Source organism: Ursus americanus, chromosome 6, assembly GCF_024610735.1.
Source record: "Ursus americanus isolate L20-20 chromosome 6, mUrsAme1.1.p, whole genome shotgun sequence".
Taxonomy (NCBI): Eukaryota; Metazoa; Chordata; class Mammalia; order Carnivora; family Ursidae; genus Ursus; species Ursus americanus.
Window position 1 is genome coordinate 5,976,349 of NC_142132.1, and position 25,670 is coordinate 6,002,018.

Below are 25,670 nucleotides of genomic sequence, written 5' to 3' on the forward strand. Positions count from 1 at the left end.
TCTCCAAACAATAGTATGTTAATGAACCTGTGCTTTTCTGTATCCCTGATGTGGAAGCAGGTGATCCTGTCTAGTTATAAGTGATATCCGTAATGGAAATGAAAGAAATAAAGGGAAAAGTGGATTATTCCACAGGAAATGTGCCCCACTTCCCAGAGAAAAATCACTGTGAACATTTTTGAGTGACAGCTTGTCGGTGATTTTAATTTTCTATATGCTTTCCTACTACATTTCAAATTTGATCATTTCTTGCCTTTGTAGCTTGAAAAAAGGCTTTTAAAGGAAGTGTGCCTTAATGGGAAAATTATCTTCCCGAATGGTTGCTGTGGGGAACTTTAGCATCAAGTTGTTTTTTTTTTTTCCAGATTTATTTATTCATTATTTTAGAGAGCGAGAGCGCACGTGGGAGGGGCAGGGGGAGAGGAGGGAGAGAGGGTCCCAAGCAGACTCCACACAGAGCCCGACGCGGGGCTCGATCCATCTCACGACCTGAGCCAAAACCAAGGGTCCAATGTCCAACCCACTGTGCTACCCAGGCACCCCTACCATCAAGTTTTATGAAAAGGCTTAAAATGTGCTTTTCCCTGCTTCAGGAATAGGAGTCAGGTTTTGGGAGAAAAGATTATGGACAGTCCAGTCACCGGGGCTGTCTTCCCGGAGTGTAAGGTGGAAAGGTGTGATCCAGTCACTCCCCGGAACCTGTTCTTGATCTTCCCTTGCAACGTGTTCAAGGTAATCACATGACAGGAAACAGGCATATATGTGTGTGCGTGCACACTTCTGCCTTCCAAATACTTTTTGTATGTTCTGAGACTTCTGTTCATCAGCCTGAAGACCGCTAGGATTATGACATAATTGGAAAAGCAGCTCTACTTATCCAGTGTCCTTTCTAGATAGTCTCTGGGAACGGAGGGGTATTACTCATCTCTCTTCGCAGGAATCCCATCTATGAGCCTTCGCTGTAAATGAGACTTGCGTGCACTGCTTCCCACATGGTATTTTGCAACTTGACCCCAGAACAATAGCAGTGAACATGCTGTGTTTTCCCCCTTGCTCTCTGAATACAGAGGTCTTCCGATCCCTGCCTGGGCATGTTTGTGTCCTGACACCATATAGACATCCTAATAACCACTCTCCCCTCCCCCACTGCGTGCCGATATTCCGAAAGGGAAGGCCCTTTTCGCAGATGATAGCTGCTGCCCCCACTTACAAGTCAGCTGTATTTCTTGGTGGCCCCCCTCCCCCGTTAAGTCTACTTCTTTAGGGAGAGACGGGGTTCTGATGTTTGATGCATATAGCAGAAGAGACCTGTTTACTGTCTAGGAAGGGCTGGCATGGGCAGGAAATCTCATTTCCGGAGAAGGAAAGAGCTCGTTCCTCCTGTGTTTCCTCCGGCCCAGCCGCCTTGGGACGCCCTTTCATCCTTACCCTCTGTTTCTTAGGTTGCCTGTCTATTCCCCTGGGCTCTCCCATTTCTCTCTTTTCTCTTCCCCAGGGCAGCAGCTCTAGCTCGGCTCCTGCCGTGTGGCTCGGCTCTGGGGTCTGCTGCTCCCATCCTCTCTGCTGGGAGCTGTTTATCCCATTTGCTGCCCGCCCCCTCCTCTCTTCAGACTCCCTTCCTCGGCTGCAGCAGCTCCACATGGAAGCGGAGCAGAAATATGCTGAAACAATTACCGGCTGACTTTAAACAGAAGGCTGGATTGGGTGGGATGCGGGGTCCCACACGGAGACCCATTTCCACGTGAGCTTTCACCTGCAGCCCGAAGATGAAGCCTTGACGTGTAAAAAAGACAAAACATCCAACAGCCTTGCTCACTGCAAAATGCTCTTCTTTATTTTCTCTCTTGGTAGTTTCTCGGTGGATCACTAGTTGACTTGACTTTAATTTCACCTTGTGCACATTGTAATTGGAGGTTTTCTGTCTCTTCGGTGAAAGGAGCAAAGCCCTTGCTGAAGAAGTTGTGTGGTATTGAGCCTCCGTGGTGCTGCCTCCCCTCTCCCCACAACAGCCTCTGGGTCCAAAAATCAGCATGCCTGGTGCAGAGTATGCCCTATCTTTCCCCTCGGCGGCAGCCTCCTGGGTCCCTGTGCCAAAACTGGGGACAGCAAAGTCCTGCCGAAAGCGAGGAGAGTGCGATTGACCCCAAGGTGCCACGCAGAGTGGCTTTCCGATTGACACGCAGTCGGTCAGGCTCACTTCTTTGGTTGCCAGTGAGATGCGGTGCTTACGGGGTTTGCTGGAGGAGCTCAGTAAACTGTACAGAAAATGCAGATGTGAGAGCTTTAATAAGGTGGTGACCCGGGAGGGCAGTCGGGGCTACAGTGCAAATCACATCGTCCTTCAGGAGATCCTCAGGCTCGCCTTGTAGTTTAGAAACTGATGTTCGTATCGATGACCCGGAAAAAAATGACAGAAGCTTCAGTTACTCTATTTCTAAGACCCAGTGCTTTGTAAGATGGTCCAACTTTTGAGGGGAGAAATATGCCCACCGGTAATATTGAAATACGGGAGGAGTGTATGCCTTGGATGCAAGGAAGCCGGCTTTGTTCAGAAATGTCTCTTCGACTAATTGGCTGGGTTCAGCGTGTTGGAAGAAGGCAGGAAGGTGTGCAGACGTAGCCCAAACCCTTAGAGAGGACCTTGCTAGGAGCTGAGTTCTATCTTCAACGCCAAAACATCTAAAACAAAATCTAAACTAATTCAGAGATAAATGACTCTAAAGTGTATTCTGTATGGGACTTACCTGCCATGGGCTCTTCATCCCCAGACAGCTATCCTCTCTGCTCATGTGTGTGTTTTCCTGTTTTTTTCACTCTTCATTGGCGATTCACTGACAGAATCTGGCTGCTGTGCTGGTCCTTCTCCTTAGCAACCACTGCCCATTGTCTAGCTTCTGCTCTGAGCCAGGTTGTCACAGGCGGGATCGTAGGCCGGTGGGGGCTAATGGCTCGATAGAGGCTCTTCTAAGAACATGAAAGATTAAAGTGGCACCCGGGTGGCTCAGTTGGTTAAACGTCGACTCTTGATTCTGGCTCAGGTCATGATCTCAGGGTCCTGGGATCGAGTCCTGCGTCAGGCTCTGTGCTGGGTGTGGAGCCTGCTTAAGATTCTCTCTCTCCTTCTGCCTCTCCCCTGCCTCCCCCTGACACTTGCACACATTCTCCTTCACTCTCTCTTCAACAACAACAACAACAACAAAAAGAACAGAAAAGATTATGCATTGCCTTAATATTTGGAAAGAATCAGTGAAGTATCTTTTTCTATCAGACTGGTTCATTATGCTCTTTTCTGGTCAATGGAGGGAGAGTGTCTTGGGGAAGGGGCGCCTTTTCCTCATGTTGTGCTGAGGACCTAGCGGTAGCCTTGCCTATGGTTGGCCGTGATGCTATGTGTGTCCCTGAGGTCCCCACTCCCTTCCCTGCCCTGTGCTTAGGTCAGCTCAGGCCCACATCTCACCGCAGAGAAGCGTACCCCTGCAGCTTACCCCTAGGCCTACAGCTACACGCAGAGAGGGCAGAAACCAAGTCCAGAGCAGCCCACTCCCCTGGCTCTCTTCCTGCTGGCCAGCCCTGCCTGCTGCCCAGACTGTGGGCAACCCCTTGTCTTCCAGACTCATTTGTGGCTTACCTCTGTCTTCCCAGAATCACGCCCCATCAACCCTCAGGGAAGCTGTGGCCGAGCCAGCCTGCTGACCTCTCTCCTCCCGGAAGTTTTTGAATAACAGGTGCAATGACATCCTCACCTGAGAACAACTAGCTTTGAGCTTGCTGTGGTATTGGAAATATATTGTTTATGGATACTGACGTAGGTGGGAAAATTATACACAAGATAATCGTGACTGCTGGGCAGGACCTTTGGTTGCTTTCTGTTCATCTCCCAGAGCATGGCACAGTTCTGGATAGGTGAGTTCTCTGGGTACTTGAGCTGTAGAAGATCAACCCATAGGGTAATGCATTTTATTTTATTATATTTTGTTTAAGATTTTATTTATGTATTAGAGAGAGCGAGCACGCAAGTGGGGGGTGGTGAGCAGAGGGAGAGAGAGAAACAGACTCCCCGCTGCACAGGGAGCGGGACGTGGGGCTCGATCCCAGCACCCTGGGATCATGACCTGAGCCGAAGGCAGACACTTAACTGACTCAGCCCCCCAGGAGCCCCCGGTTAATGCATTTGAGAAGAGGCAACAGAGGGAAGATTACTATTTCAAGGAAACCCTGCAGTGCTCGAGCTCTTCCGAATTCCAGCTCAGGAAGGAGGCTTTGAGTTTGAGTCCAAGAAATAGAAATGCCAGTCAGAGGCTGCTGATTTACTCACGCTCTCTTAAGACTCTCAAGACAGGCAGAGTCAGCAGTGCAATGGGCCATCACTGGGGTGATAGGGTTTGAAATTGGGGGCATGAATCGAGAACTCTCAGTCCAATCCACGTGCAGGGTTAACGGGGAGAAACAACGCGTGCACGCGTGCTTTGTGAAGGCCCGTCCGAGGACAATTTCATGGCTGATGGTTGTACTTCAGGATCCACAAAAAGAGATCTGATCAGTGAGTTGTCAGAAGAGCCCTTCTTGGACTGCATGTTTTTCTCTTCTCCAGCACACCAATTACACTGTACTTTCTGGGAGTTGTTTTAACTCTTCCAGGGCACAAGTGGACCACCTGACTTGCACAGAATGGTTCACGTAAGAATTTACAGTAAACCAGATCGACAGGTAACTGACAGGGAGGGAGGTAGCTTGGTCTCCCTTAAAGAGCCCGACACCAGTAGGAAAGGAGCAGATAGGGACTGCGCCACTGACCGCTGATTTCGTTTGATTCTTTTAAGAGAGCTTCTCGTAAAAGGAAGCAACATAGGAAGGAATAACTATGTTGAGACTTTTTGCTTATGGCATTTCATACTTAAACAGAATTGGCAGCTTTTGAAATAAAAGTTTAGAAAGGTATTTTCTGTATAAATGAGCAAAGCCCAACCTTTTCCGGAGGAGGCCCTATGTCCTCTCCAAATGACAGGGCCAAACATAACTGCCATCTTCTTAGTACCCCCAATGTGCTGGGACCCACTAGGTGCTTTCCTTCATTTTGCCTGATTGTTTGTAAGAACGTGGAAAGCCGGCTTTACCCCCTGTGGGTTCACTTGCCCCAGATCCCAGAACCAGGGAGCACACTGGGAGGACCCTCTGTGTCCTCCCTTCTTCCTGCATCGCCACACCCAACCTGTGCTCATTGTCGGGGACACCAAGGCTCAGGGACAGAGGGGCTGGAACAAAGTGCAGACAACGGAGATGTTCTAACAGAGGTTCCCATTCTAATCAATGCCAGGTGGTCACAGGCGCATTTCCTTTTTGCACAGACATTTGAGAAAATATTGCAAGAAGCTTCTAAGAGTCCTTATTACTCCAGCAGTTCCTAGGACTCCTTTTCTCCTCGGTGCCCAAGGAGGTTGGGACACGTGCCCCTGGCAGTGGGGGCTCTCTCCCCCAGGCGGGACCCTGCCCCTCGGGGGTCATTAACACAGGAGCTGGTGCCTGGTGAAGAGCCACTGCCTTATTTAAAATGAATAACTTGTAAACATTTATAGAGTATTCCAAAAGGGAAAAAAGAAACACCAAGAGTATAAAAGAGGCCAACAGTGAAAAGAAAGTCTCTCCCGCACTCCTAGTTCCTGGTCCTGCGCCGCCCTCCAGGTCCCGAGGTGTCCAGCACCTTCTGGGTGCTTCCAGGGATGTCCCGAGTGTATAAGCACTTACCAGTGGAAGCACACCTGTGCACGGTCCCGCATTTTGCTTCGTCCACTTGCCAACACATCTCCGAGATTATTCCACATCTGCACTAGAGCATTTGCCCTATGCTGCTCCTTTGCTGCAAAGCGTGGGTGCACCGGCATCCAGTAGTCCCCTGTGGACCGGCAGCCGGTGCTTTCTAGACTTTTGGTGTTACGGTGTGGCGACAAGCAGCATGTCGTACACATTCTGGTGCTTTACGAGAAGTCTGCACTGTGACCTCGTAAATTACCTCCCACCTCTGTCCCGGCCATAGTACAGAGCCTCCGTCAATGTTTCTGTGTTAATCATGACAGGTCATGTTTATTAGGTGCTTACCCTGTGTCAGGTACTGTGTTAAACACCTTACACGGATCAGTATTTTTTCATATTACCTTGATTTTAGTTAATGTTATTCTATAAAAATTATATGTCTATAAATGTGTTATTACATACATATATGAACTTTGTATGAAAACAGATATAATAGTAAGTAATATTTAATGTGATTACCTCGATTTTATAGATGGGGCCGGACACCTTAGAAGTGGTAGAGGTGGGATTTGAACCCAGGTACTCTGGCTGAACCACCCACTCTATTACCTAGAGTTGAGAAAGTCATTTGCGTTTCTAAGGGTACTGGCGAGCACAAATCTTTAGACCAGATGCACGAGAGTAGTCTATACAGCCAAGCTCCTCAGGGAGCTGGGGGAGTCCTACCCAGTCCGGTGATCACGTGCTGAATGCCACCAGAGCATCTGCGCACTGGCCCCAGTGGCTCCAGCTCTCTGGGGGCAGTACTGCCACCTGTGTCCCCATCTCCAGACGAGCAGGATTTGGAGAAGTCAGTACATTTGATGTGCACTCGTCAGATGTTTTGAGCACAACTCTTGTTTTATTTTTAGTAGAAGCAAAGGTATTTTCTGGAAGCAGCGAGAAGCAAGAAGGAGAAGCACGTGTGACTTTGTCTGCTCCCTCAGTGGAACAGGAGCTGGTTAAAGAGTTCCTTCCCAATGGGTGTAGCTCTCCAAGCAACAGCTGTCAGTCTAGCAACTTCTCTGAGCCCTCAGAGAGTCAACAGCAAAGCTTCCTGAAATCTGGAATCCCTTTATCTGGGTTTCTTTGCCCCTTACAAGATTTATGCACATCTCTGCAGGAAGACAGTGAAGTTCAGATAGAAAGAGAGTTTCCCAAAGGTAAGGAGCAAGGGAGGTAGGGTTGAGGTGATTCCTCCTTGATATTCATATGGAAAATGGTATGATGTCTTCCTGAGCCCTGGTTCACACAATCTCACCTCATCAAGCTGTCCTTTCGGGACTGTGTGAGCTGAGAGCAAGCAGGACATGCAGGTTTCCATGGCAGGTGAATTCTCCCTCCCAAGCATGGAGAAGACAACCCCGTGTGGGTCAGGGATTCCAGCCCTGCTGTGTGCCAGGGCAGTATCCACCGAGGCCGAGAAGAAGGCCACTCCCGGGTGCATGGCAGGCTCCCAGGCTTAGCTAAGGAAGGTTTGAGATGCTGATGTGGCTGCTCTGAGGCCCACCAGGCGGCCCGTGGTCCTCTGTGCCTGACTAGCAAGGATCGTGGCTGAGGGGTGCAGGCCCCACAGTGTCCTCCAGCTAGGTCCCAATCTGAGCCTCACACCGATGAGGGCACCAAGAATTCCAGCCCAGCCATCCCTTCTCTGAGGCCAAGCAGCTGACCCCCTGTTAATACTGCAGTGATCACCAATATTAAAAGAACATAAAGATAGAATAGAAAAGAGATCTGTGGTGCTCAGTTTTCAGTGAGAAAATTTAGATTTCCTATCACTCTAAAGATTTCCCCGAACAGCTATGGATGAGGACAGAAAGAAACCCACCAGCTTATATAGGTTTGGGATATAAAGGTTAAAATGGCTATGGTAGTTGATAAAACTAATTTCACTGGGGAGCCAAGTTCATCCCTAGCTCTTCATCCATTTATACATTAAAGAAGCATTTATTAAACACCTACTATATGCATACCTACTGTGTGCCAGTGACTGTGCTCAGTGCTCCCTGCCCTCCAGGGCCGGAGACACCAGGATCATACCTGTCAGGAAGCTGTAGGTGGCCACAGGTGCCCCAAGGAGGGGCTGGACAGAGATCTCCTCCTCAAGGAAACGATTCTGGGCAGGGACTTGAAAGCTGACTAGAAGCTTACAAATCAGACCTGAGAGTGAAGAGCATTGCAGACTGGAGGAAGGGCACGCACAAAGCATGGAACTGATGGAAAAATATGGTTGATTTGGGATCCGGTGGGCCAGAGTGCTAGGGGGGCGGAGGGGGCTTAGTGGCAGTCTGAGGTCATGCGGTCAAGTTGGAAAGTCCTTAAAACCCACTTGGGGTTTGGACTGAAGGCAAGGCCAAGCCCTTGAGGGGCAGAGATCTAATTAGGCATGTTCTGAAGGAGACTGTCTCCTGGACGATGGTGGGGATGGAAGGGAGAGGGTGAGCCTGGGGGCTGAGGCCCTGCCAAGGAGCACACACTGGTGAGGAGAGGCCATAGTAGTGAGACTTTGAAGATACAAGGGAGCACGGATGTGAGCACTGACGAAGACAGACATGCCTACACCGCCCTTGGGTTGCGGGGTCTGGTGGTGGGGTGCAGGTGGGAAGGGCTGTAAGGCACTGTTGCATCCCTGTGGGTGAGGTGAGCCAGAAGAAAGTTCACAGCGAGAAATGGGGACAGCGTGATGGCAAGTGTGATTAACTCTAGCTGCAGGGGGCTTGGGAGATCGCTATCTGGGCCGGTTGTTTGGGCCGGAAGCAGGAGTAGGGGAGCAACGGGGAAATCCTCCAGAAAGAACAAGAGTAAATGCCCAAAGGAATGAAGGATAATGATTTGAGAACCTCTAAGTAGTATGTTGTTGGTGCAGAATGGAACGCAATAGTTGGAATGGAACAGTCACCACGAATAAGATGCAAAACGCTGGGCTGCCTGCGGGACCTGTAGGTCTTAAGGAATGTGGGTGGATTTTGCGTAGAGAGAGGACAGCTGGTTCAGGCCAGAGAGGATCCAGGCATGAATACTGGATGTCCTAGCAGGGGTTTCAGGTAAGAGATTCAGGGGACCATGGCGAAGCCTCCTGTGGCCCCGCGAGCCTCCTACTGGCCACCTCTCCACTCCCAACAGTACCAGCTCCTGGCAGGCTCCTGGGCCGCTCCCATGGAGAGATGCCAGGTGAATCTGACATGGTCCAGCCCTCGAGGGAGAGTCAGGCTTGTGGGGTGAAAACATCCTGCTATGACCCTACCCCATAACCAGTGCCACTAGGTGTGTGAAGTGTGTTCTGCTGTGGGAGCACACAGCTGGCGGGATGCAGCCTGCTTTGGGAAGGGGGGGCACTTCCTAAAGGATTGGGGCTCAGCAGGTTGGAGGTCACTGGCTACAGGAATCAAAGGGGCTTTGTGGCAATAGAAGGGCATATGGGTGAGGTAAGATGCTATTGGGTTTCAGAGCTGGGGAGGCCTGGGGAGGCTGTGTTGGGGGCACGGTGCGGGGGGGCAGGGGATCTCACACAGGAAGAGTGGGCTAGCACGGACGGAAGGGACAGTGTGTTCCTGGCGGAGCAGTTGGTCAGTAAGTGGTTGGTGAATATGTATTAATCCCTCCTTCCACACCCCGGAGGCTGCCCTGCCCAAAGTGCTGTTGAATCGATGTGTTCCCTGACCTTTTCCTCAAGGGAACGTCAAAATGGTCCCAGGAAGTGGCCAGATTCAGCATCGAGAGAGAGAGAGAGAGAGAGAGATCATTCCAATTATACATGTAAAGCCAGTGGTAGTCATTGGCAAATGAAGGGGAGAGATAAATAATTGAACACCGTTTTTCTGTCTTACATCATTAGTGTAGCAAACAGAAGATAAATTAATACACTGTCCCCAAACAACTGAGCTGTAATAATTGTACAGGACGCACTTAATATGAAGCTCAGAATAGAAAAGTTTCTTTTCATTGCAAACAAAGGCATTTTGAACCCTGGAAGCTGAGGGAATACCTCCATGGTGTAATTAGCCAGTCGCGAAGTCTGGCTGCCCACAGACATTCCTCCCTGTGACCAGGGCAGCTGGGGGGGGGGGGTTGGAGTCTGTTGAAGCAGGATCTCATCGGCTTAACGAGGCCCATTAATAACCCACTGGTGTTTCTATTTTCCAAATTGTCTTCTGTGTCTCATGGCGCTGAGGAACCAGGAGAAAATCCTACTGCCCCTCTGAGTGGAATTCTTAATCTTCTCTCCCAGGGGATTACAAGTGCTGTGACTTGGTTGTAAAAATAAAGGAATGTAGGAAGAGTGAGGAGGCCGAGCCAGCGACCCCGGAGCCAGCGACCCCGGAGCCACCAGAGACCCCTGACCTGTCTGAAGACTGTTCTGAGGGTCAACGAACACCTGTAGGCTCCTTGACCTTGCAGGTAAGGCCCTCTCTGCACTTGGCTTGATCCTCACTGAAGGGAGACCCCTCCCGGAGAGTCTGCAGTGGGGGGCACGATCTCACTTTCGCCTCTGAAATTGGAAGCTTGACTCCCCTTTGTAATGGCTGTGTGACTCTGGGCAGGTCCCCCAACCTTCTGGGCCCGTTTGACCGTGTGAGCGATGGAGAAACGATGTCTACTGCTGGGTTAGAATGAGGATCGCATAATATCCGTAGTGACAATGGTCACAGCAGCGACGGCATTTCTTGACAAGTTATGGGTGACCCTGGGCGGATCACTTCATAAGCTTCAGAGCCTTCCATCCGCACCGCCCCCTGTAGGGCACGGGTCCCTGTGATCCCATCCTCATGTAAGGATATTAAACTTTGGAAAGATTAAGAAGGTTGCCCTAAATCACATGGCCATGAGCTCAAGGATATGAGAGCTTTCATTCGGTGTCTGTTCCTGGTTGTAGAAGTAATATGTACACATTTCTTAAAGTTCAGAATTACAGAGAGAGAGAACTCACAAGGGCAGACAACTCCGAGAAAGCTCCCGCTAGCAGCATGTCGTATCATCAGGCGCACTGTCTAGGAAAGTACTTGATGATAGGTTGTAAACGTCCCTGCAGATGTGCAGGCGGTGCCGTTGGCCGGCCCCTGCACCCCTACTGCACCTCAGTAGGTCCATGGTAAGAGACTCACGACACCCCCGAAACAGCCACGCTGGGCCTATAGGCTGTGCCAGGGGCTATCTGTACAGCCTCAGTGTGCCTGAGACCGAGGGACGGTGCCGTGGAGACCAAGTGGCCAAGAAGACTCCTTTCCTGGCACAGCTGCCGAGGCCACTTCCGGGACACAGATGGACCCTGAGCTGCCCTCCCCGTGGGAACGCTGAGCTCCCAAAGGGCTGGGAGAGGAGCGAGGCAGAGGAACACGTCTGCCACGGCAGCATATCCGTGTCCTACTATGCGCGGGGCTCAGGGCAGTGGTGGGAGGGATACAGGGTGGGTGAGACATGGCCCATGCCGTCCAGGAGCTCACAGCCCAGCATGGCCATTGATGTGTATGAATCTGTTGTACGAGGTGGTCTGTGAGGTACCACGAGGCTCAGGCTGAATGGGGAGGCCAGACAGAGCTTATTGGGAGAGCTGGAATGCTAACTGACGGGTATGCCTCCAGGCAGTGGAACAACCTGAACGGAGGTCGACGAAAGACAGTGTGGAAAACACGTGGGGGTCCCTCGGATCCACGAAACTGCAATGAGCCTCAGGGTTTGCGTCCTTCAAATGGGGATAAATATATCTGCTGTTCAGAATCAATGTGGGGATCCCCAGAGACAACGAGTCCACATAAAGTATGTAGCCCAGTGTCTGACAAGGAGCGGAACACATCAGTGGTGGTCTCTCTTTTTCAGTGGACCTGAGTACGTGGCTTCGTGCATGCATGGAGGGGGGCGTGTGCTGAAGGCTGTGGTCGAAGTGGAAACATGGCCATGCAGACGTCCCCTAAGAAGCTGGCAGAACCAGTTCGCAGAGGCAAAGATACTTTGCCAAATTTTTCTTCCTGGGAATAGACATTCCCGTTAGCCAGGATGACTGTTTCTCCTGAGAAGCACGTATTTCTCCCTGGGTGGATGAGCTTGGTCAGAGCGTGAGGCTTCCAGCCCCCAGCAGAAGCAAGTGACTCACCACGCCTTCGCTCCTTCCCCACCCATGTCTCTGGAATACGCAGTTGAGGGCCCTCAGGCTTGGCGGGGAAGAAGGGGTGGGTAGAAGTGTGCCAGGCAGTCGTGCTGCGGTGGGGCCCTCGGCGCTGGCTGGGACTGGCCAGCAGGACCTGCGTCGTCAACATGTCTGTTGGTCTTCACACGAGGCCGCAGCAGAAAATCGTGTGTGCGGACACGGAGTGGCTGTTGGTCTTTGCATGTTGTGCTTTTGATCAGCTTCTTGACCAAATCAGAGGGATGAATTTCTTGCCCACATCACTTGTATTAAAAATTATTTTCTTGCTGCTATTAGGAAGCGCTGGAAGTCCGTAAACCCCAGTTCATTTCTCGCTCCCAAGAGCGGCTGAAGAAGCTAGAACACATGGTACAGCAGAGAAAAGCCCAACGGAAGGAGAACCTGGGCCAGAAGCAGAGCCTCTTCCCTGTCCGCGCCAACAAGAAGCAGTTCACGGTTCCCCACCCTCTTAGCGGTAAGCTACAGGGGCCTTGGGAGGGCAGGTGAGATGGGGGGGTGCGAGGGGCCGGGACCATCATCCGCGGCGATGGTCCAAATGATACCCGTGACATGCACCGGACTCAGGTTTGCTCCCGGCATCTAACCCTCAGTATCGTAAAGCCTGCTCCGGAAGCCAGCCCGGTGTGGGAGCTCGTACGGGGCACTGGATTCGGCAGAACTAACTTGAGACGCACATTTACCACTAGAGCTGGGAAGGAAGCCACGCAACTGTAGCGGCCAGGGTAGCAAGTTCAAATTCTTGGCTCCTAACAGACATTTGCAAGAGATCCCCTTTGCCCTTTATAGATTGCAAAACAGATCTCAGGGTGAGAGGTTGACTCCAGCTTGTCTACATCAAACCCCTTTCCTGCTGTGAGCTCAGAGTGTGGATGGCCAGCTTTCCAGACGCTGCAGAGCCAGTGTTGAGCTGACCCCGTCAGGGGCGGCACGCATGCACTCATTAGACAGGGAGTACTCAGGAATCTTCCCTGGGCCAGGCACCATGCTGGGAGCTGGAGATAGCACCGTGAGCCAGACTGGCCTTGGTGCTTTCTTCCTGGAGCTTATAAACAGACTATTAAACCAGCAAGAATAACAAGAAGAGACGAGAGCAAAAATGGGGACATCGGAGCACACACGGATGGCCTGCCAACTCAAATCTGAAAATCTGGAGGCCTGGGGGAGCCTCCCTTTTATTCCTTTGGATAGAGGAACAAGGTCTTTCTTCCTAGGAAAATGTTCTGGCCCCCAGGAGGTGAAATCATGGGTACAAATCTGGGTAAAAGTCCTCTAGGGAAATAACCACATTCAATAAAATGCAGCTTAGCAAACATCACAGACATTGTACGGGAGCCTGGGCGACAGAGGGCAAAGGGTGTTGTTCCAGAATTCCTGCTCACCTCCTCGGCCCTCGGGCAGGCTGTCTCCTTTATCCGCCCCTGGCGCTGCAGCTCCTCAGACCCCGGCAAGGGCGCCTCCTTCTCATGGCAGAGGATTTGGCAGAACACCTGCTGCTCCCTCCCAGTGACAATTTCCAGGATGCTTAAAAAAAATTTAAAAAAAAAAGGAAATCAACAAAAAACCTGCGAAGACTTCCCCTCTTTGAAAATGCGTCTCGCCAAGCGCTTCAAGCTGTTGGCAGATCCAGGCTCGGTTTGGGTGTGTTCTCCTGGGGACTAAAATCTCTGGTTCAACCAAGAGCAGTCCGGGTTCAGGGGCAGACTTTTCAAGTCACTACAAGGAACCAATGGTCAGCCACGAGTGGGAGCCCCCCTCCCCGGCACTTGGATGTCTGCGCTTGTCCCAGGACGGGCTACAGGGGCGCTCATGATGTGTGGGCTACTTGGCCTTGACGTTTTTGAAGATCCTGCCTGTTAAAAAATGGTTAACAAATGTGTTGTCAACAAACATAAAACAAAGCCACTACAGAGCTCAGCAGAGTCACGTAGGAACAATGGCATCTGATTAGCTTCCCTTTTAGTCGGGTCCCTTTACTTTGTGTGGGAAGAAATGGGGACCCGGAGACACTTGGGAGCATCTTCTGCGTGGGGCCCTTCCTCAGCGGCAGCGCTGGGTGCTCCCTCCCCTGGGCCAGCTGCCTTCCAGCTGTGCCCACGGTGGGTGCCGGTGCTCCAGGCTTACCTGGAGCCAGTATCAGAGGGATGCCCGTTGGTCCTCCGGAGAGCTGCTTTAACAAGGGGCCACAGGCAGGGAGGCTAAAATAATAGAAGTGTATTCTCTTGGAGTCCAGAGGCCAGAAATCCAAAATGAAGGTGTCTGCGTGGTTGGTTTATTTTGGAGGCTCAGAGGGAGAATTCGTGCTCTGCCTGCGTCCTTGCTTCTGGTGGCTTCTGGTGGCTTCTGGCAATCCTTGGCGTTCCTTGGCTTATAGATGCCTCCCCGTGTTCTCCGCCTCTATCCTCACTGGCCGCCTCCCCTTGTCTGTGTGTCTGTATGTTCAAATTTCCTCATCTTAGGGGACACCAGTCACGGAATCAGGGTCTACGCCCCTCCTATGAACTGTTCTAACGCACACGCATTTGCAAAGACCCTGTTTCCAAGTTAATTCACAGTCACAGGTTGGGTTGGGGGTGAGGACTTGAACGTGTCTTTTGGGGGAGACATAATTCTACCCTCTATGTTTCCAATTGTGGCATTTTCCCTAAACAGATCTCCTTACAAGTTCGCGTTCGATGAAATCTTTCAATGAAGTTCACTTTAAATGAAAATCTTCAACTGTCTGTAATAGAGGGTGATCAGACCCAGTCCGTAGCTTTAAATAACTGAGGGCAAAAGTCCCCCCAGTTCCGAGGTAGCCCCGGCAACTAGGATGTGTGGGCAGGACTTTGGGGCAGGGACTTTATGGCCACTCTGCCATCCCTGCGGTATTTATGTGTCGCTGAGAGCTTTACGCTCCTGTGTGTTTGTGTTAGCTCAGTTAAATCAGACAACTTCTCAAACCGGAGCCTCGTGTGAGCTGGGGCAAGGGAGAAGGGAGTGTTTAGGGCCCCATTAAACAAGTCTACAGTACACATCTTGTCTTCAGCCTGTCTGCTAAGATGATAAAAGAGAAATGCAGATGTTTTTCTTACATGCTAAATTAGTTAATAAATCATATGCGTGAACGAGCTCTGGCTACAGCGTCAAGACGTCGGTTAGAGAGGAAGACGGGTTTGCTCTCCAAGCTGGGCTTGCTCCCTCCCATCCTCGGGGTCCGCCCAGCAGTCTCGTCTTCGGCTCAGGTGGGCGCTCCGGTGGCTGACAAATGCCTCGTCAGGCAGGGGCTGCCAGGACAGTGGGCACCTGACCTGCAGGGACGATGACAGCGAGGACCAGGGGGCCAACACTGCTTCCTGTTGACTTTGTGAATTCTGAGTTTTCAAGGCTCCGGGCAGGGACACACGTGTGCGTGCATGCATGCACATGTGTGTGAGTTCACTGGGCTCCCTGTTTGTAGATGGGGTTTTGCACGAACAACCGAGACTACAGAGAGCTTAGGAAGTAGCCTGATAAAGGTCATGTCTACTGCCCCGCCTGTCTTTACTGTCTCGCCGGCTGTAGCTTGAATTCCGGGTCCGTACACGGGTATGTCTCTTTCCTGGCCCAGAGCCACCTGGGCCACATTTGTGTGCCCGCAGCAGTGACCCAGGAGCTTTCTCGTCCATCACCTGGCAAGCCTTTCTTGAGAAGTCGCTGTGAGGTATAGTCCCTGGTCTCAGGGGCCTCCCTACCTCGTGGGGAAAGCACACGGGTAGAAGCAGCACTTGGGGCTGGTGGAAGGTTCTGCTGGGGAGACCCACAAAGCACACTGGGTTGAGGCCATGCCGGCGCATCGTGGTACAGGGTGGGGGGAACGGGATGAGGGGGGCATGAGGGTGTCCGTTCAGCTCGGACTGAACTGCAGAGTGAGGGGCAGAGGGCGAGACAGAGGGGCCACAGATGAGCCCAGGAGGTCTAACAGGGATTGTAAACGCTGTGTCCGAATTTAACCTTATTCTGAGGTCGAGAGCTGAGGCAAGAGTGGCTCCAGCCCGGACAGGATGGGCAGCCTCGGGCAGGGCAGTGGGATACAGGACAGGGACAGAGGTGACAGGTTTTGAGGTGGCAGAATCGATAGAATGTGCTGACTACTGAATTGTGGAGGGGAGAAGCTGAGAGCCAGGGAAGCGTTAGGAGGAAGGCAGGAGGCAGGCTTTGCTCACGGTCTCTGAGGTTGTGGCCCGTGCTGTCTGGAACCTTCCTCACCTTCCCACGTGAGGGCTCTTCCTGCTCATGCCACCGCGGTGACAAGCCTTCCCCATTATCACTACACAGCTCACAGAGTGCCGGGGGCTGGTCGTGTCCCACGGCCGACCCTCGCCTGGGAATTGGAATGTTTCAGAACGAGTCCTTGCTTCCCTCGGGTGTAGGTGCTTCGGCACCTGCCAGGAACAGGTGGCTTGGTCCCCGCAGGTGTAGGCAGCACCACACTGTCCTCTGCTGACCAGTGTGTGGTTCCAGGCTGTTCCCGCTGCAGCTCCCCGGTCTCGCCCTCCTCATCGCTGTCTGGGCTGGGAGTCCAGCCCATAGCCCCCCTGGATATTTCATCCCCACCCTGTGACCTGGACCCCTCCCAGCATGATTCTGCCTGCCCCTACCCTCCCCCGCTGGTCTTAGCTGTCCTTCCTTAAGTCAGGGTCCCTAAACCACCTGATAGAAGCCTCGTCTGTCTCTCCTTGCCTCTGCCCCACAGAATCCCACCTTAGCTCACTGGTCCAGCCCAAGTCCAGCCTCTTCCTTAATCTCTTACCCCCAAGGCTGTTCTTCTGCTTCCTGTGATGCGTGACCTGGACTGTGTGGTGTGGAGGGCTTGGCTCTTTATGAGTCGCGGTCGCTCCCTGCAGCCCGTTGGGAACCCAGCAATGCTCAGATCCAGCCCACGCTGCGCTTCTGCCTCCGCTCTGGCTTCTCTGCTTGATGGGATCCTCCTCGTGGCCCTCCCGGGTGGTCCCCCTAACCTGCGAATGTGTAGAAAACCCATGAGGAATAGCCCCTTCTTCCATGAAGCTCTCCGTGATACTCCCATCCCGTCCCCTGCCCCCTCCTTCTTCCATTTGAACGCTCACGGCGCTTGTATCTCTCTGGATGCCCAAACTTCTTAGCTTCTGCACTTTGGATTATGGTCAGGTGGGGATGCTAGTAAAGTCTCCCTCGTTGGTAAGCGCCGATGGGCGCGTGCCGCACTAAGCCACTCCGGGCAGCCCTGCTGCACGTAGCAGAACAGACTGAATTCATCTGAATTGCATTAGCCACACTTCCCAAGGTGATCCAAGTCAGAGCCATTCAGATCACGGACCAGTAGAGGAACGGAATTCTCCGGAAGGCACTGCAGAATTCCTCCTCCAGCAGATCTGCCTTCAGACCCACGATCTTGGCTGGAGCGACTATTAACATGAATTTGCATTCGCAGAGCATCGAGCTGGAGAAGTGACCCAGCAGATATGAGACAGCGGGGAAGTCATCGCAGTAATAAAAATGTGCTGTTCATCGTGCAGCAGGCTGAGCCCCGGCCGCATTGTCCCTATTATTGCCTGGTCTCATGTTGTGAATGTTTTCCCATAAAACATCTGAATAAATATTGGGAGGTAGTTCTCCCAGTATTACTCACAAAGGAATTTTTTAATGTGCTTATCAGATAAAAATAATTGTTACTTCATCAGCCTGCAAAGAAAACAGCAGCATGATTTAGCTAAAAGACCATTTCCCTGATTCAAAGATATTTATATGCACACGATTATGGTGTCCTTCACAGACCGATGATAAGGGTGTTGTGTTTTTTCTGAGAAACATGGAAAGAAAAGACCAATTTACATCTGTTGATTAGAAGGACAGTGTTATTTCCAATTAAAATCATTCAAGATGGAAACCAGAATTACAAAGTGGTAGGGAAAAATAACTTTATGGGAGATTCCTTTTCCCAATTGCCTAGATTTTATTTTCCAAACGATTTCCCTTTTATCTCACAATGCAGCTCAGTAGTAAACCTTGCAGGGACACTGAAGATATAAATCTACTTGGCAATGAGAAGGAAAGTTTATTCATCATCTATAAATCACCATATTTTGTGGTTCTCTAAAAAATGCTGGCAAACCCTGGAATTGGAGCAAACAATGACTCTCATATCAGCAGTTAATCTTTTGGACTTTCACTAACTGTTTAATGGTGAAGTAGGTGATTTGAGCCATTGTTAAAGTTCCTTTAAATGAGTAATTTAAACTTGCCATTTAACACAAACCCATTTTTTAAAAATGTGAGGTAAGTCCACCAGGTTTTCTTTTTAGGATAGATTAAATCATATTCTATAACTACAAATAACTTTGAAAACTGATGATTATAACTGTTAAAGGCACTGATAAGTTGTGCAACCATGAAGACTGCTTACATTTGTTTGACCTTGTTTCCCCTAAACTTTTTTGACCTTGGAATGCTTTTATCCAATTCTTGAGAGTCCACTTTGGAAATATTGCTCTAAGAATCTTTGCTAATGGAAATATCTACCATGCTTTGCTAAGGAAACCCCAACTGTAGTTTAAGTCTGCCATTTCCCACAGAAACCTGGGATTGTGGAACAGAGGTGTTACTCCTTCCTCGTATGCCTTTGGTCTAGCAGTGCCAGGAAGCAAGGGTTGAGGGCCCTGGGGACCTCTGGGCATTAGAGATTGGTGCCAACTTCACAGTCTGTGGTTGACTTTGCCTCATTGGAAGCTTGTCCATTGATAGGCCCTGACTAACCTGTAGGTTCCCCTGGCATCTGTAACAATGCCATTATGCTGGTACCCAGCACAAAGTCCATCAGAGGAAAGGAGCCAGTCACATTCCCTTTGAAAAGTACGTCACAAATGTGACAGCGTGAAATAATGGGGGAAGGAGAGTGCTTGCCTATGCCAAGCACTTAGGTAGGAGCGATGCAGAGGAGAGGGGTCACTGATACAGGCTCGCCTTCCTTTGCAGTCCCTGTGGCTTTTACGAGAGCTAGCAGAGAGCCTTGGACCTCTTTGTCCTTTGCTGGGTCTTTGAGGAGTAACCAGATAATACACAGAAATATTAACATTTGTTGTCTTTGGCCATAGGGATGGAGTGCAGATGGAAAGGAGCCAGGGGTCTTGGGGGGGCGATGAGGAAGCAAAGGGAGTAGAAGAAATTCCCTCCCACACCCTTGTCCTCTAGGGGTTCAGTGCCACTTGGGAAGAGAGCTGGTCTGGCAGACAGCTGAAAACCAAGTCTAGAATCACATAGGAAAAGACCCTGAGGAAGTGGGGAAGGAGGGGCTTGGGCTGCTGCTATTGATCTGAGAGCAGGGTAGAACCAGGGATTGCATAAAGACTCCATTTCTCTCCAAAAATGTTCTTCATGGACGTGTTGGGCTTGGGGATCTTGTTCCTCTCGCTGGGGGAGCTGAAGCTGCAGTCCCCGCCCCATCTGCCTATGCGCATCAAGGGCTCTCCCATTATGGAGAACTGTGGGGAGTCCCACAGGCTGCTGGTGTTCTTGGCGGCTGTTCTCACCACCACCACCCCTCCCCCAGCTCTAAACTCCAGGATGAGTCTCTGAGCAGGAGCTGAGCTCTCCATGAAGAGACCGAGTCACTTCTTTAACCAGGAGACTTCATACCTTGCTTCTCACACTGAGCCTGCGAAGAGAGAAATAGATATCCCAGCAGACCTCTGGTTTATTCTTCATTTTTTAATGGTGCATGCCTTCACCTGAAGGATCCGAGAGCCTCGCTATATTTCCGAAACTTTGACATCAGCATGTTTCTCGTGTAGCTGGGTGGTAATTGACAGGCGCATCATTTTCAGATCGGTGTCAGCATCTCTGCCGTGTCCGCCACCTTCCAGACCCCCGGAGCAGGCTGCCGACCCGGTGGAACCGTCATTCAGAGCAGGATTCCACAGAAAGCTAGAAGCGATCTGAGAAAAATGAGTGTTTACCCAGCACAAGATTTTAGCATCACAAGAGCACTTCGGAGGCAGACAACCTAAGAGTCTCTCCATTCGCCTTGGACGGTGCAATGTGTACCCTTTAATTTCTGGAAGGCCAGTTAGTCCAAGTAGACTACTCTGCTGTTGCCTATGTCCAGCAAGTGAGAGGTCCCATCGAAGTGAGCTGAACAGAAATGATCTGCAAGGAACTGGATTTAACTCTGGAAAACCGTGATGAAATGACTGCAGCGGCAGGATGTTCAGCTGCTCAGGGACTGGCATAGTGAAAGGCCTTGTGATCTCAGGATGCGCAGATGTTGGGGTCTTTTTTAAGGGGAAAACCTTCAGAGATTCCCCCCCCAAATCCACACCCCATCTGTACTCCTTTTGGGAGGCCCAGTCTTTCATAGAAGATGCTGAGAGGTGTAGACTTTTGGTACCTACACTCCAAAGTGGTTCGTTGTCTCCCTGCTGGATTCTGTCCAACAGGCATCTCTTGGTTTTGGTGTTTCTAAGGTGGGGGAAGCAGGTACCTGAAGGATTCTTCAAAGCGCCCAGGGTGACGGCAGGGAATGAGCCTCGGGGGGGGCGTTGTAGTAATAAGTCCGGTGTGCCCTTGATTACCATCTAGATTCTTGACAGTAGGGAGAACGAAGCTTAGCAATCCGAGCTGCAGAGAGGGCTCTGTGCGGAGGGGGAAGAGCCCCAGCCCCGTAAACAAGCAATCATGCTGGCGTCTGGGTGGCCCTTGCTGCCTCCTGGCGACACCGAATGCGAAGGCCACCTGTCTCTGCGTATGGGTGTGTATAGGTGTGTGTGTGTTCACACACGTAGGAGGTGAAGGTTGTTAATAAACACTCACGTGTGTTTACAGAGATCGATGGGGTATCGGGACTCAGCTGTTGCTCAGCTCCTCGCCCAGAGCCTCGCAGGCACCAAAATCTTGGTAGCTGGGTATCGGCTGACTCTGAAACAGGCAAGGCCTTCAGCATGCCTGGCCTGCCAAATTAAATTATCAACAGGCCCTGTGCCTGGGATACCATCAGGAGCCAGACAACAGATTCAGGGGGAAAAAGGGATTTTCAGGAATACAGAAATGGGCAATTTACTTTAGTAATTTTATTGAAAAAACTGAAAACAAACCCCAAACCTCCTCTATTCGAATGTTAATGAGAGGTAAATACAACCATGGTTCTCCTTGCTCTCTATCAGTGAATTGGAGTAAAAACACTTCAAGGAAAATCCATAAAAGACCAATAAGCAGGCTGACTATTGTTCCACCAGTCACTTTAATTTCATAAAGGCAGAATTTCCTTCAAAGAGAATTGATAGATGCGATTTTGCTGTATTTTTGCACAAGCACAGGCAGGATGGTTTCTATTCCATGAAATGAGGCCCCGATGGGTCCTGCCGCGTGTGTGTGTGCTTGGAGATCCCTGCTGCGGGCAGGTCCCAGGGGCCCTGCTGCATTTCTCCCCTGGGTCACCCTTCCTCCAGCCCCCTGTCTGTCTCCTGCTGCAAAGTCTCCCCAGCACAGCTCTTCCCCAGGACGGCTGAGCACTCCCCCAGGAGCCCTCTGCCCCGTGCAGACCATCGGTCCTGGCATCCCAAGGCCTCCCTTATCTGACTCTCGCCCTGGGCTTTGAGTCCTTGGTCTTAGTTACCTTTGTGTGCCTACGGCAGAGCACCGACGAGGCGAAAGCGTAACAGTCATCAAATGAATGGTCACTCCAGCCCGCAGTCTAGAAGTCCTCCCGATCCTTCTCTCCCAGCCCACAACTCACTTAGCACACGGGCGGTGTCGGGGAGGCTGGAGTCCCCCCCACTTTGCCCTCTGAGCACTGCCATCTCTAGTCTCCCCCCCCCCCATGCCTGATCTGCCCTTCGTGGCCTGTGTGTAGCTCCTTGACCCAAGTTTGTGTACAAACAGTCGCTGGTCATCTTCTAGCAACATAGATCAGCCCTCCTGTTTAAAACCCCACGTGGGGGCACCTGGGTGGTTCAGTCGGTGAAGTGTCTGCCTTGGGCTCAGGTCATGATCCTGGAGTCCTGGGATCGAATCCTGCTTCAGGCTCCCTGCTCAGGCTCCCGCTTCTTCCTCTTCCTCTGCCTGTTGCTCCTGCTGCTTGTGCTCTCAACCTCTGTCAAGTAAATAAAATCTTCAAGAAAAAAAGATAAAATCTTTAAAAAATAATAAAAATTAAAAACAAAACCCCACGAGTCATCTCCATCTCTCTCACTCTGAAGGAAAACTCCTTAACAAGCTTGCAAAGCACCTTAAACAGGCTTAGAAAACCCAGTTCGGATGGTTCCCACTCTTGGTGCACGGTGGCGTAGTCTGATAATTCTGGTTCACGTTTCCACCGCCCACACACGTGCATGGAGGTCGAAGTCCCCAGGTGGTTGTTAAGCGTACCTGCGTGGAGAATGCTACTGTCTTTGATCTCGTGTCACCTGCTGGCCCGACTTCGCCTCGCGCCTCGTGCCCTCGCTCCCTCACGCTGCATCCATCGTGGCCCTCGTTGGTTCCCCCTACCCTCCTCCTCCTCTTAGATCCTCCCACAGCTGGTCCCATGGTCATTTGGGTTGTGGTTTAAATATCACCTCCCCCTATGGGCCCTCTTGGCCCACCCAGTCCCCCTTTACGGTGTGGCCGTGTTTCGATTCCTTCAGAGCTCTTGCTTGTTACTTTGTAGCCAGTTTGTTAATTATCTGACTTGCCCCCCCCCCAAAAATGAAGTTCACGGTAGCAGAATCTTACCTATTTTTTCTTCTTCTGAGCATCCCCTGGTGATAAAGGAGTTGCTCGTTGGATGTAGGAGGAAGGAGTATAGAAGAAATAAATTTGGGGTTGGTCTCCTGGGAAGTGGACTGGCGCTCGTCAAGCAGGGCCCCCAAACTATGGATTCTGCAGTGCGAGTGGGTGGCCGTGTTCTGAGGTTTAGAGCGTGTGTGGACAGGGCTGAGCTAACTGAGGCTGAAGCCCAGCTCTGCCACTCACTCCTTCACTTCATGAGGCTGAACAGGAAAGAGCCCTTTGAACTCAGGTTTCCCCAGTCCTAAACTATAAAAACTCAGGAGCATGTCGCAGGGTTGGTATGAAGATCACGGAAGCAGCCAATAAATGCTAGGAGGATTATGATAAATAATAACGCAGACCCCTCAGGTCTGCCGCACCGTTCCCTCCCCTGTCCTGTCCCATTGCCTCCTCCAAGTGCCAGATAGGGTTCCGTTTGCTCTGGTGAGGTTGGGAGCCATTAGTAAGGCACTTGCTTTACTTCAAAAATTTCCTCCGGGAGGGTAGAACTGCTGCTTCTCTCTTTCCTCCTCTCCAGAAAGGTCACACTACTCATCTGATAGGTGTTGTTAGGAAAACTTGAGTCAGCAACCAAGGAGCAAGCACTTTCCCGGAGCGTGGGTGGAGCCCACCAGCTGGGGGGGGGGAGGGGCTGGCCGTCTTGGACGAGGACCTGCTTGTTCGGCACCTGCTATGGGCTGCTGCGCCCCGAATTTAAATTTCTGCTGAGGCACAGCCGGCCACGGGGAGTTCAGAACACAAGACCGTGGGGGTGTCAAGGAGCTCGCATGCTTTTGTTTCCTCCTGGAAATAAAACCAAAGCTTCCTTGTGGTATCAGGTGTTCTAAAGAAACAAACTTAAAAATAAAAATCTAATTTCCCAAAGTAGACCACATACATCAGATTTTTGAAAATGTTGCAAATAGAGTTTGTAACATTTTTATTCCCTTGCAGCCCCGCCGTCCGTCTGGGTGGGCCGCCCGTCCTCTCGAGCAGCTCCTGAGGCGTGCTAATCGGACTTGGGTCTGGTGTTTTCGTAGAGGTCCCTTCTCCTTGCCTGCTTTCCCAAGAGCTGGCTGTCTTCAGGGCGCACCCCATTTCTTTGGGAAAGTCATCAGGGTGCCTCTGAGGCTCTCCCCTCTGGGCTGGTCCTAGCGGGAGTGAGAGCCAGGGGTGGGCCCTGGGGGCATCTCGGAAATGTTCACGGTGGTGTGGACTGCTGCTTTTCCTCATGCCTTTCCAAACACGGAGGACTTTTTTTTCCCTTAGCTGGGAAAATTCTATGGATTTTTTTTTTTTTTTTGGTCCCCTCTCCTATTTCTCCTTTGAATCTTGTCTTTGAAGTTAAGTAGTGGTCCCACTTTCTCTTACGTTAAATAACTAGACAGAATCCAAGCTCAGCCACTGTGTGGTTTCCAGTTTGTAAATCGGTAGCTGTGTTTTGTTTCTCCAGAGGGGAGACATTTGTTTTATCCCTGTCTCTACCCCACCTTCGTGTATACTCGTGTAATTTGTAAGCCCGAGAAGTCTTATGTGGCTCGGCTGGAGCGCCGAGTGAGGGGACAGGCCGACGTGGAGAGATTCATGGAAACACATAGGGTCTTCGCCGGGGATGACAGGGAGCCCATGTCAACGCTGTGACACTTAGCTAGGATGCCGAGTTGTCTGTCTGCTATGCGCAGTGGAGGTGAACTGGTCACTGTCCAGGTGTTCCCGAAAGTGTGGCAGCTTCTCAGATGCTCTCCATGCAACATGTACCCCGGGAGCATTTTTGTGTGACAGACTCTTGGCCAGTCTATAGGGCTGAGAGCCTTGTGGGAATTTGAGTTACTACAAAAGGGTATACACTATTTTTAAAAAATACGTACTAATTCTAAGTGTGCCATCTGTAAACATCACCGTGATTAGTAATATGCACTCACATTGGAAAACATTCCAGACTCACTGTGATTTTCAGCGACAGCGTACTTCCTCGAGGGACGCTAGACAGACATCACTCCTGTGTTGCTGCCCGTTGCATTTTCTGGTTTGGAAAGAGTTAGTCCTCCGTGAGAATGGACGTGGAGATTGAGTGTCCTGATGAAGGGTCCCAGTTGTACGTGTCAACTCCTGCTCTCAAACGCTCTGGTGGTAGTTCGGAGACTTCCTTGTCCTCAGAGACACCAGGAGCCTAGTGTGGAGATTTTCCACCTGACAGCCAGGGCCCCACACCCAGCGTGACCCTGAACAGTTCAGTGACGCTTGGCCCTGTCCTCTGCACACCGGGCCTGTGGCTACCTGAAGCACATAGAAGGGTCACCGTCCACAAAGTGTGTTAGATGCCAGCCTTGTACTTCTTGCCTGTGTTTATTATCAAGACCAATCTATCGGTTGCCCACTTCAGCATAAGGGTTTCCGGTGTATGAGTGTCTACTAAGACCTGCAGTATCTGGGGTGTCTGCACCCCAATCAGTGAAGCGTCTGCCTTCAGCTCAGGTCATGAACCCAGGGTCCTGGGATCAAGCCCCACATTCGGCTCCTTGTTCAGTGGGGAGTCTGCTTCTCCTTCTCTCTCTGCTGCTCCCCCTGCCTGTGCTGTCTCTCTCTCAAATAAATAAAATCTAAAAAAAAAAAAAAAACCTTCAGTATCTGTAGCAGGTTGGGGCTTAGCCTAAGGATCGATAAAAAAGTGGGTACTAAGTGCACTATAATATTTCTCTAGAAATGTGCAATAGCCATACCTTCTGAAATTAATCCTCTGTCTATTTCATTCCAGATAACTTGTTCAAACCCAAAGAAAGATACATTTCAGAGAAGGAAATGCACATGCGATCTAAAAGGTACTTGCTTATTGTGTGAAGTCGAAAAATGTGGGGGGAGATAGGGGAGGGGCGGCTGATGCGTCCAGGCGCTGTCCAGAGGGGTCACTATTTCCAGGTCCACCTTTAATGTCTGAGGTCTTCTTGGCCGTGAATCTGAAACGCTGGCTAAAAGAAGTGTAGTTGTCCCGCTGCACCTCCAAATG

At 51.0% G+C, this 25,670-nt stretch overlaps 1 protein-coding gene across 1 annotated transcript in view; it reads left to right on the plus strand.

The window, feature by feature from the left end:
• The window catches only part of C6H10orf90 (chromosome 6 C10orf90 homolog), a 62,069-nt gene that overhangs the window by 32,450 nt on the left and 3,949 nt on the right, over positions 1 to 25,670 (plus strand). The window contains exons 2-4 of the mRNA XM_087862573.1: positions 10,016 to 10,185; positions 12,206 to 12,383; positions 25,422 to 25,485. Coding sequence (XP_087718699.1) covers positions 10,016 to 10,185; positions 12,206 to 12,383; positions 25,422 to 25,485 — 412 coding nt within the window. The remainder of the gene's footprint in view (positions 1 to 10,015; positions 10,186 to 12,205; positions 12,384 to 25,421; positions 25,486 to 25,670) is intronic.